General features: G+C 49.6%; 1 protein-coding gene across 1 annotated transcript; it reads left to right on the top strand.

The window, feature by feature from the left end:
• Positions 1-327: 327 nt before the first annotated feature.
• GRK1 (G protein-coupled receptor kinase 1) lies at positions 328-11,089 on the top strand. The gene is made up of 7 exons (XM_035135386.3): positions 328-1,017; positions 4,425-4,552; positions 6,317-6,474; positions 6,710-6,793; positions 6,951-7,075; positions 8,980-9,181; positions 10,794-11,089. Exons 1-7 carry the CDS (start codon positions 328-330, stop codon positions 11,087-11,089), a joined length of 1,683 nt encoding a protein of 560 aa, XP_034991277.1.
• The last annotated feature ends 501 nt before the right edge of the window (positions 11,090-11,590 follow it).

Below are 11,590 nucleotides of genomic sequence, written 5' to 3'. Positions count from 1 at the left end.
AACTGAGCGGAGCATGCTCAGAAGTGACTTTTGATGCTGCTTTGCCCAGTTCTAAAATGGCCGTCGCGCCAGAATAAACCGGGGGGAAACAAAAAAATCTGTTTTTTCAGCTAGGAACAGCTGGGAAAACGGGGATTTTCCGGGGAAAACGGGAGAGTTGGCAGCTATGATTTGTATTTTACCAATTAAAATAAAGGTTATTTAATAATAATAATAATAATAATAATAAAGAACCTCCTTTTCATTTCATTCTATATCGTTCCCCAGTAATTGGAGGGTCTGGAATTCACCCTCTCTGCTTGCTTTGCTAGGTGACGCCAAGCCGCCATGGATATCGGAGGCCTGGAGACGGTGGTGGCCAATTCGGCCTACGTGTCGGCTCGGGGCGACGGCGGCCCGTCCTCGGGGCGCGACAAGAAGATGCGGGCCAAGCTGAAGTTGCCGCACATCACGCAGTGCGAGCATCTCAAGGATACACTGGACCTGGACTTCAAATTCGTCTGCCTGCGACAGCCCATTGGCAAGAGGATCTTCCATCAGTTTCTGGAGGACACGCCCGAGTTTCGGGCGGCGGCGGGGCTGTGGGAAAGCATCGAAGAGTACAACACGGCCGAGGAGGCCATGAGGGGCTCCACCGCCCAGGTGACCATCAACAGGTACTTCGACTCGGCCTCGAAGGAGTTCTGCCCCTTCCTGGAGGAGAAGGCCATCATGCGGGTCAAGGAAGACAGCAAGCACGGCCACGGAGACCTCTTCAAGGAGTCCGAGAAGCAGCTGCTGAAACACCTGGAGGAGAAGGCCTTTGCCCCCTACAAAGAGAGCCTCTTCTTCTTCCGCTTCCTCCAGTTCAAGTGGCTGGAGGCCCAGAGCGTGACGGACGAGTGGTTCATGGACTTCCGAGTGCTGGGCAAAGGGGGGTTCGGCGAGGTGTGCGCCTGCCAGATGAAAGCCACGGGCAAAATGTACGCCAACAAGCGCCTCAACAAGAAGAGGCTAAAGAAGCGCAAGGGATACGAGGTGAGGAGGAGGGCTGCTCGTTTTGACTCGGGCATCCCCAAACTGCGGCCCTCCAGATGTTTCCACCGAAACTTCCTGACAGTAAGAGCTGTTCGGCAGTGGGATTTGCTACCGAGGAGTGTGGTGGAGTCTCCTCCTTTGGAGGTCTTTAAGCAGAGGCTTGACAGGCATATGTCAAGAATGCTTTGATGGTGTTTCCTGCTTGGCAGGGGGTTGGACTGGATGGCCCTTGTGGTCTCTTCCAACTCTATGATTCTATGATTCTATGTTTTGGCCTACAACTCCCATGATCCCTAGCTCAGTGTTTCCCAACCAGTGTACCTCCAGATGTTTTGGGACTACAACTCCCATCATCCCTAGCTAGCAAGACCAGTGGTCAGGAATGATGGGAGTTGTAGTCCCAAAACATCTGGAGGCACACTGGTTGAGAAACACTGCCCTAGCTAACAGGACCAATGGTCAGGGATGATGGGAATTGTAGTCCAAAACATCTGGAGGGCCGAAGTTTGGGAGTGCCTGTTTTAACTCATTTCTTGAACCACCGAGAAGCGAAGAAAGCAATTGGGGGGGGGGTCTTCCCTTAAGGCCCTTGTAGTGTCCTGATTGGCTCCCAGGCACCCAGCCTTAAGATTGGCTGAGAGCCCTATATAAGCATCCTGGGTCAGGCCCAAAGGTGGCTATTCTGGTTGTGGGGAGCAATCAGCAAGGTGGGGCTGGGGGCTGGCAGGGGGCTGGCTGGCTGGCTGGCTGGCACCCTTGAACCCAGGGCGGTCGAGGGGTTGCAAAACAACAACACCATATTCACACGGGTACTTACTGAGAAGATCTATTTAAAAAAGCAACTGTACTCAAAGGAATCATTAGGAAAATTAGAAATATTTAGGGTGGGGCTGTTCGACAGTGGAATTTGCTGCCAAGGAGTGTGGTGGAGTCTCCTTCTTTGGAGGTCTTTAAGCAGAGGCTTGACGGGCATATGTCAAGAATGCTTTGATGGTGTTTCCTGCTTGGCAGGGGGTTGGACTGGATGGCCCTTGTGGTCTCTTCCAACTCTACGATTCTATGAAATGTTGTCCTTGCTCAGGGCACCGAATTACCAAAGCCCACCCCTGCTTGCAAGAATAAAATAAATAACGTTATTGGTGAAAACTGTTAAAAGCAAATATTAAAAAACATTTTTTTAAAAAAAGTGTAACACCAGCAGTAACCGCCCTGAGACCTCCAGGTATAGGGCAGTATATAAATTCAATCAATCAATCAATCAATAATAAATTAAAAACATGTTAAAACCCACTTCGATATTCTCCTTCTCCTTCCTCTGCTCAACCCCCCACCCCACCCCAATTCAAGAAGGTTCTCGAAAGATGCAGGAATGAGAGAAGAGGCGAGGAATTAACATACCAGAAACGTGTGGGATATGGCGTGTGATATTATTATTCCTCCCAAGAGCTGGGGGCCAAGCCTGTTCTTCTTTCTCTGATTTGATCCTAATAACAACCCTTTGAGGTAGACCAGGCTGAGAGACAGTGCATGAGAACAGCAGAGCCCTTTGAGGCCTGAGGCTCCCCTGTTCCTCACCGAGGCCCACCAGATCCCCCCAGTGAGAAGCCTGCAAGCAGGACCCGAGTTCAAGAGTCGCTCTCCCCTACTGTGAATCCCTGGAACCGTCATTCAGAGGCATAGGCTGCTGGGGTACTGGGATTCAGGCACGATGCTGTCCCAGGATGCTGTCCCAGCAAGGCCAGAAACCATGGGATAAAGGGACTTCAGTTAGAAGGGAACCCCAGAGATCATCCAGTCCAACCCCCTGCAATGCAGCAATCTCAGCTAAAGCACCCATGGCAGATGCATAGATTGTGGTTGTTGTATCACGCAACCAATTGTGGAAAAAGTGCGAGAGCAGTTTGCAGCTTTGCGGTGCCATTACAGGCACAGGCAAGGCCGGTTTTAGGTAGGATGAGGCCCTAAGCTACCGAAGGTAATGGGGCCCTTTATATGTCCAGCTGTCCTTTGTCAGCAACAAATTGTCGCTGCTGTTTTTTGTGTTGAATATTTGCTATATGGTCATTTATGGACCCCATGGGTATCTAAAGCCATTTGCACATAACAAAGCGGAGCCTACGCAACACAAAACACTGTTGCTGTACATAGGTTTTCTTTGTCTTTTATCTTATATTTTGGAAATGAAATTTTTTGGGGGAGCCCCAAGAGAGTGGAGCCCTAAACCATAGCTTGTTTAGCTTACACGTAAATCCGGCACTGTTGTTGTTGTTGTTGTTTAGTCGTTTAGTCGTGTCCGACTCTTCGTGACCCCATGGACAATAGCACGCCAGGCACTCCTGTCTTGCACTGCCTCCCGCAGTTTGGTCAAACTCATGTTCGTAGCTTCGAGAACACTGTCCAACCATCTTGTCTTCTGACGTCCCCTTCTCCTAGTGCCCTCAATCTTTCCCAACATCAGGGTCTTTTCCAAGGATCCGGCACTGGGCACAGGTGAATTCATAGCTTGTGTCCACACCATCCAAGGTGTGCAAAACAAGTGAAGTCACATTTCCCTGCGTTGCAGGGGGTTGGACTAGTTGACCCTCAGGGGTCCCATCCAGCTCGGCGATTCTGGGCGAGGCATTGGGAACGGCCTCTGCGCAGCCGTGCGCGTGATCTCCTCCCTGGCTGGATGTCCGGTGAGGCAAAGGCACGTGCCCGGCCGGCTCAAGACAACCGTGTCTCCCTCTCCCAGGCGAACCCACCTGCTTCCCATCCCGGGATTATTTTCAGATGAAGCAAATTAGCCACCTTAATCCCCCCCGGGCCAATTATTCCCCTGTAAAGAAGCTTGCCGTTTAGCTGCTTGCTGGCTGCGACGGCGGATCTGGCGAAAGAGGTGTCAGAGAACATCAGCGTCAGCGGTTTCACGGCGGGGAGGGTGGCGTCAGATAGGAATCGTGGAATTGTAGAACCGGAAGGGGCCACGAGGGTCAATTTTTGCCCAGTGTGAGACTCGAACCCAAGACCCTTGCTCAAGTAATACCCATAGAGATGTTGGCAGTTCACAACAAAAAAATGACAGTATTCCAGTAGGAGAGGTGGGTTCTCTAACTGGAAAAAGGAATCGGCCACTGCAGAACAGATCCTGGATACTGGGTTGCGGATGATTGACAGGTGACCATCTGCAAAGTGGAATCGAACCCTCTTCCTAACCCACAGTTCACCCAAGTGTGCTGCACCTGCAGAAAACTTTCCAGGGCTATTTCCCTGCAGAAGAGCTTCCTAATAATAATAATAATGATGATGATGATAAATAATAATAATAATAATAATAATAATAATAATAATAATAATAATAATACAAAGACTTGAAGGTCACACCCACAGTAACCTGGCTCTCCTGTTTCTCGCTCGTTTTCTTCCAGGGTGCAATAGTGGAGAAGAGGATTCTCGCCAAAGTCCACAGCCGATTCATCGTCACCCTGGCGTACGCCTTCCAAACCAAGAACGACCTCTGCCTCGTCATGACGCTGATGAATGGCGGAGACCTCAGGTGGGAGACCCTTTTGCGGGACAAAACTGTCGGGGCCGTGCTCTCCAAACCTGGCCTGGATGTTCTGCTGTGTTGCGGCCAACACAGAGATACAACACAGACCTCATTTGTCAAATCATGACTGCCGGGTCATTTTTACAGATTCTGCCGCCAGAGATCTTAATGCTGTCAGATTAGTGGGGTAGGATTGTCCCATAATAATAATACTATTAATAATAATTATTATTATTTATTTATTTATACCCATCTGGCTGGGTTTCCCCAGCCACTCTGGGCGGCTCCCAACAAAATATTAAAAATACAATAAAACATCAGTCATTAAAAATGTCCCTAAACAGGGCTGCCTTCAGATGTCTTCTAAAAGTCAGATAGTTGGTTATTTTCTTGACATCTGGTGGGAGGGCGTTCCACGGGGGGGCCACCCCCGAGAAGGCCCTCTGCCTGGTTCCCTGTAACTTGGCTTCCCGCAACGAGGGAACCGCCAGAAGGCCCTCGGCGCTGGACCTCAGTGTCCGGGCAGAACGATGGGGGTGGAGACGCTCCTTCAGGTATACTGGACCGAGGTCGTTTAGGGCTTTAAAGGTCAGCAACAACGCTTTGAATTGTGCTCGGAAACGTAATGGGAGCCAATGTAGATCTTTCAGGACCGGTGTTACGTGGTCTCGCCGGCCGCTCCCAATCTGACCACCAATGCACCTCTTTCGTTTCAGAAAGGACATGGGAAGACGAGCCTTAAAAGCCCGGGGCACAAATTTTCGCGGCCCTCTAGCGCAGCGATGGGCAACCTTTTGAGCTTGGTGTGTCAAAATTCGCCAAAAAACCGAGCGTAACTCGGGTGGTGTTTCACTTCGAGAAAAAAACCATAATTCCGCGATATTTATAGTTTAAATAACAAAAATGTAAATTGTAATATATAACTGTATTTAATAAACCAAAAACTCATTATTTAACCAAACCAAAAACCCCTTATTTATCACAAAGTGCCCAGAGTTGTTGAGCTTTTGGGGGGAAGTTGCTGACCAAAGTTTTGGAGGTTTTTTGGGGGGGGTGCAAAAGTTGCTTTGCTTTTTGGGGGGGGAAGAGAACAGAAATAAATGACGAATAACACCTTCACTGGAATTAGCACGCAGCACCGACATAGTCTGCCAAAGCGCCAAAAAATCCCCAGCACAGAACGGGTTAAAAAACGAACGCTGTTACACCCAATCATAGTCTGCCAAAGCGCCAAAAAAACCCAGCACAGAACGGGTTAAAAAATGAACGCTGTTACACCCAATCGTAGTCTGCCAAAGCGCCAAAAAAAACCAGCACAGAACGGGTTAAAAAACGAACGCTGTCACATCCAATCGTAGTCTGCCAAAGCGCCAGAAAAAACAGCACAGAAAGGGTTAAAAACCAATCTCTGGCCACCAGCAACAACAACAACAAAAAAAGGATCCGGGTTTTAACAGCGGAGACAAGCTGTAGGAGGAGCGGGAGAACAAAGGGGGGGGGACAACAACAACAGCGCAAATGGGCCGATGGGGCGTGTGCCAGCGGTGAGGGCTCTGCGCGTCATGTCTGACACACGTGTCATAGGTTCGCCACCACTGCTCTAGCGGCTAGGGTAGCTTATTTACCAGAAGCAATGTATTTTAGTCTTAATTCTGGAAGTCTGCATTCAATTCTGACCCAAATATCCTGGTGGGTATTTTGCTCTGTGGGGATCCCGCGTTTCGGAAACCTGTGGCGGGATTTGATTTGGGGCTTTGCCTCCCTCCCCAGGTACCACGTCTATAACGTCGACGAGAAAAACCCCGGCTTTTCGGAATCCAGGGCGATCTTCTACACGGCTCAGATCATCTGCGGCCTGGAGCACTTGCACCAAAACCGCATCATCTACCGTGACCTGAAGCCAGAGAACGTCCTTTTGGACGATGCAGGTAAGGAAACAAGATGCTGGAAGCTCCTGGAACGGTAAAAGCGTGGAATGTTCCATGTGTGGTTAAACTGCGGAACTCCCTGCTACAGGAGGCGGGGTTGGCGCCAATCCGGATGGCTTCCAACATTCCCAATTAAGTGTAACTTTTCATTTCCATTTCCAAATCTCACGCCCAGCCTGTCAATTGGTTCCTTATGATGTCTTCTTTTTTCTCTGCTCCCCCCCCCCAAATTCAGGGCATGTGCGGCTGTCGGATTTGGGCCTGGCAGTGGAACTGGCAGAAGGGAAAGACAAGACCAAGGGCTATGCGGGCACACCAGGTGGGCACACCATTATTCAGGATCTTCCTCTTCATCTGCAGTTCCTGCGATTTAGCTGCAACTCCTGCGTCGCAGGGGATTGGACTAGATGACCACTGGGGGTGCCAGCTCGGCAGTTCTGTGATTCTGCGTTTCTTCCTCTCTCCTTTCCCCACAGGGTTCATGGCCCCGGAACTCCTTAAGGGAGAGGAATATGACTCGAGTGTGGATTACTTTACGCTGGGAGTAACCCTCTTTGAGATGGTCGCCGCCAAAGGACCTTTCCGCAGCCGCGGGGAGAAAGTACGGCATTTATTTTATATTATGTCAGCAAATTTATACATCCGCTTGACTGTGGGGAAACGTAAAAATCAAATATGGCAGTTAGGGTTGCCATATTCCAAGAAGTAAAAAATCCGGACACAAAAGTTGTTGAGCTTTTCTCGGGAGATCGCCCCTAAAATTGTTGAGCTCAAAAGTTAGAATTCATGCAAAAAAAGGCTGCTAATTTCGACATTTGAATCCCGGACAAGTTCAGGAAATTCTGGACGTATACAACAATAGCAAGACTGGTAGAGGTTAATTTAAGACTTTTGAAAAGTTCAACTAACACTAAAAACAGCTCTTATTTTATTGATCGCTTGTACCTTGTTCTCCTCCGAGGAGGTGAAGAGAAAAAGGTTGGGTGCTTATATTATTGACATGAGTCAATAGCACCTTTGCCCCCCCCCAAAGGTTTATTTTTCTTAATGTTATAATGTATATAAAACAGAGCTAACAATTGTAACAACAGATGAAAAACAAAACTATAAAACAAGCACGAAGAAGGAGTTTGGTCGCACGTGGGTTGAAATAGCAAAGTCCAAGTAAAGATTATCAGATTATTATTCTAGTTATCAAGTCCAGATTTCCCAGGTTTATATTGAAAATGATGGTTCTTCTTGTATATGTGATAAGGGAATGCCAAACCACCTTAAACGTGTTTGCAGGTTCCCAGCCGTTGTCGAAATCTCAAAACATGCACAGTTCCCCCCCCCCCCCCGATTATCACTCTGTTCCAGAGTGAGGGGCACCTGCTGTAATATTTTGGTCTGTTTTCTGTTGAGATGCAATTACTATTTGAGCTGCCGAGATCATATATACATGATCAATTCTTTTGACAACGCCGGTGTCATCAAAAATATTCAGCTGGCCTTGATTTTGGATGACAAACAATAACTCCTTTTAGTAATGTTTAGCGTCAAAGCTAAATCTCGCGCCAACTTACATTCCCACCATCAATGATAAGCGGTGCCAAGTTTATTGCAAAGCTCGGTTGGCGGAGCTCGAGACTCTTAATCTCGGGGTTCTGGGTTCGAGTCTCACCTGGGGCAAAAGATTCTTGGGGGTTGGACCAAATGACTCTCAGGGGTCCTTTCCAACTTACCATTCTATGATTCTATGAATTACAGTACTAGATAATAAAGAAGGAAAGATTTCGGACATGGACAAAGAGTGTGATAATCATCGCGACCTTAACAGTGTTGTTGTTTTTTTTTAAAAAAAATGTTTAGGGGTACTCTCATTTTCCTTTTCATAGTGAATTAGGGACGCGGGTGGCGCTGTGGTCTAAACCACTGAGCCTCTTGGGCTTGCCGATCGTAAGGTCGGCGGTTCGAATCCCCACGACGGAGGGAGCTCCCGTTGCGCTGTCCCAGCTTCTGCCAACCTGGCAGTTTGAAAGCACACCAGTGCAAGTAGATAAATAGGGACCACTGCGGCGGGAAGGTAAAAGGTGTTTCCGTGCACTCTGGTTTCCGCCACGGTGTCCCGTTGCGGCAGAAGCGGTTTAGTCCTGCTGGCCACATGACCTGGAAAGCTGTCTGTGGACAAAAGCCGGCTCCCTCGGCCTGAAAGCGAGATGAGCGCAGCAACCCTATGGTCACTTTTGACTGGACTTAACAATCCAGGGGTCCTTTACCTTTACCATATTGAAACACTGCCCCACAATGAGGCCAAACTCCCCCAGAAAAAAAAGCACTGGACCTTAATATTCCCAACGGGTATGAATATTATGGTACTTACCTGTGTTATTAACAAAAAATGAGACCGCGTGTTTATTTTATATCCTGCACAAAGATTTTCCGCCTGTCTGCATGCGATTGGGGGGGCAGGCAGAAAAAGTTTTTTAAGAAAAAGACACAGCCCCTTTCTCCCTCCTGCCACAGGTAGAGAACAAGGAAGTGACGCGTCGCATCTTGAACGATCCTGTCACGTACCCGGAAAAGTTCAGCGCCGAGTGCAAGGCCTGTTGCGAGGGGCTGATGGCGAAAGACCCGGCCGCTCGCCTGGGGTTCAAGGACAACGAATGCGCTGAGTTGAAGAACCACCCTGTTTTCCAGAAGATAAACTGGGGGCGCCTCGAAGCAGGTAATAATGACCTCCAGGCCAGGCGGTGGCGGGGGGGTTAAGTGGGATGATCGACCGACTTCTGAGCCATTACGCTAGCCCTGGGCTGATGGGAGCTGTGGTCCAAAATGTCTCGGAGGGCACAAGGTTTAAAACTTCCCGGAGTTAAAAGTGCAATAGGCTTTAAACGGATTAGAACTCGCACCAACTTTCTAAGCATCTGCGTAGGCCTGTCGGTAGGAGCAGAGTTTTAGCAGGTACGCAGAAGAGTTTGGCGAAGGCCTGGTGTCAATCAGCAGGGAGTTCCAAACTATAGTTGCCACCATACTGTAAGATCGAGTTCTTCCAAATACGTGTGCCCACTGAACCACGCCCACTGAACCACGCCAGTCGGCCAAATTGGCACTGCTACAGCTGCCAAAAATACCCATTTCGCATTTGCAAGAACACATTCCTTTAGCGTTGCAGCAGCTAAACTTTGGAACTCCCCGCCTCTTGATTTCAAGCAGGCGTACTCGCTGTGCTCTTTTTGCTGCCTGCTGATAACCATTTTGTTCCATCAAGCCTCCCCTGGCAGGGCCGTCTTGAGCAGATCGCGCGCCCTGGTGCTGAGGGGCGGAGATCGCTCCGCCGCCCCACCCTCGCAGGGTGCAATTGGTTTCCGCATGGCTTCGCCGCACGGCGCCCTCCTTGCCAGGCCAGCGCCCAGCTTACCAGCCCCCCGCCGTGGTGCACTGCGCCACCGGGGGTCTATGTAGAGCCGGCCCTGTCCCCTGGTGCTTAGGAAGCCGAGGTGACTTTAATGCCTTTTAGCATTCTAACTTCTCGTATGTTTTAAAGTACGGCTGTGAACTTTCCTTGGGTTTTTTCCTTGCAATATTATTGTCAATTAAATTTGTACACTGTCCTCCACCTGAAGATCTCAGGGCGGGGCGCGGCATAGCAATACAAGGCGAAAACATGGGATCAAGTAGGCAAATAAATGCAGAATGGGTGTTACCAGATTTAGGTTGGATGCGGCCCTAAGCTACTGAAGGTAACGGGGCCCTTTATATGTCCAGCTGTCCTTTGTCAAGAACAAATTGTCGCTGTTTTTTGTGTTGAATATATGCTATGCTGCATGGTAATTTATGGACGTAATAGGTATCTCAAGCCATTTGCACATAACAAAATATGTATTTTATTAAAGTAATTGTTACAACCAGTCCATGCAGAATGTAGGCACCCTATATATAGAAATGAGCAAACCCGTGATATTTTAGGGAGCAGGCTAGCAGGCCATTACTTACATCATAGGAGTCTACACAACACAAAACACTGTTGCTGTAGGTAGGCTTTATTTTATTTGTTTTTTATCTTATATTTTGGAAATGTACATCCAGTTTTTTTCCTTTTAATTTTTGTGGGGGCCCCCAAGAGAGTGGGGCCCTAAGCTGCAGCTTGTTTAGCTTATATGTAAATCCGACACTGCCTGAAGCAGGGGGCAGACTTTTTAGAGACCCACCGGCCATACCCTTGCTCACAGAAAGACTACTGAACTGTTCCCGCTTGTGGGGCAGCCCTGACAGGCGAAAAGGGACCCGAGGCGAGCTCTCCAACCCTTCCTCTCTCTCCCTCCCCCCTTCCCTTTCAGGAATGGTGGAGCCCCCCTTTGTGCCGGACCCGAAGGTGGTCTACGCCAAAGACATCGGCGAAGTGGGCGCTTTCTCCACAGTAAAAGGCGTCGTGCTTGACGAGACGGACAAGGCCTTCTACGACGACTTCTCCACAGGCAACATCCCCATCCCTTGGCAGGAGGAAATGGTTGAGACGGGCATCTTCGGAGAGCTCAACGTCGCTTGGGCCAAGGGCACCACCCCGAGGGATCTGGACCGCAACGCTACCCCCAGCAGCACCACAAGCAAGTCGGGGACCTGCCTGCTGCTCTGAAGAGAGCTGGGGGCCGCCGTGGCGGCTATTGCCGGACTCGCAACGGAGACCAGCTTCTGGCTGGCGGACGATGCCCACTAGGCTGCGCTGCCCTCCCAGAGCTGGATGGTGGTGGAAAGAAGCCAGGCCCTGCAAGCCGTCGGGGCCCCACTTTCTCTACCAGAGACCGGACTCTGCTTCACTACGTGGCGGGGGCAATGGGGAACTCGAACTGGGTTCTGGCCGGCCTGCTCTGACCACTAGGCTCTGCAACCCTCCTAGCGCTGGGGCACCTGCACCCGGGAGGCCCTCCCTTATTTTAATTAAATTTTCAGTCCGCAAGGAGGTTCACACACACACACACACACACACACACACACACACACACACACACCGGAGACTCCTGCATTCTGATAGGAAGTGGCAGCTATTGGTTAGACGAACAAGGGAGGGGGGCTTGTTTTCTTAAGAAATTTTGGGGGGGGGGAATCAAATACATTCAAGGCATCTTGATGTAAGAGT

The sequence above is a fragment of the Zootoca vivipara genome, chromosome 12 (genome assembly GCF_965207765.1).
Source record: "Zootoca vivipara chromosome 12, rZooViv2.hap1.1, whole genome shotgun sequence".
In the NCBI taxonomy this organism is placed as follows: domain Eukaryota; kingdom Metazoa; phylum Chordata; class Lepidosauria; order Squamata; family Lacertidae; genus Zootoca; species Zootoca vivipara.
The sequence above is the reverse complement of the archived record's forward strand: the minus strand, read 5'-3'. Positions and strand labels throughout refer to the sequence as shown.

Bases quoted from the DNA above. Each gene is read 5' to 3' on its own strand.
- GRK1 (XM_035135386.3), top strand. From the start codon at position 328: ATGGATATCGGAGGCCTGGAGACGGTGGTGGCCAATTCGGCCTACGTG. The intron at 6,475-6,709 runs GTAAGGAAACAA...CCCCAAATTCAG, and splicing joins CGTCCTTTTGGACGATGCAG to GGCATGTGCGGCTGTCGGAT. The intron at 7,076-8,979 runs GTACGGCATTTA...CTCCTGCCACAG, and splicing joins TCCGCAGCCGCGGGGAGAAA to GTAGAGAACAAGGAAGTGAC.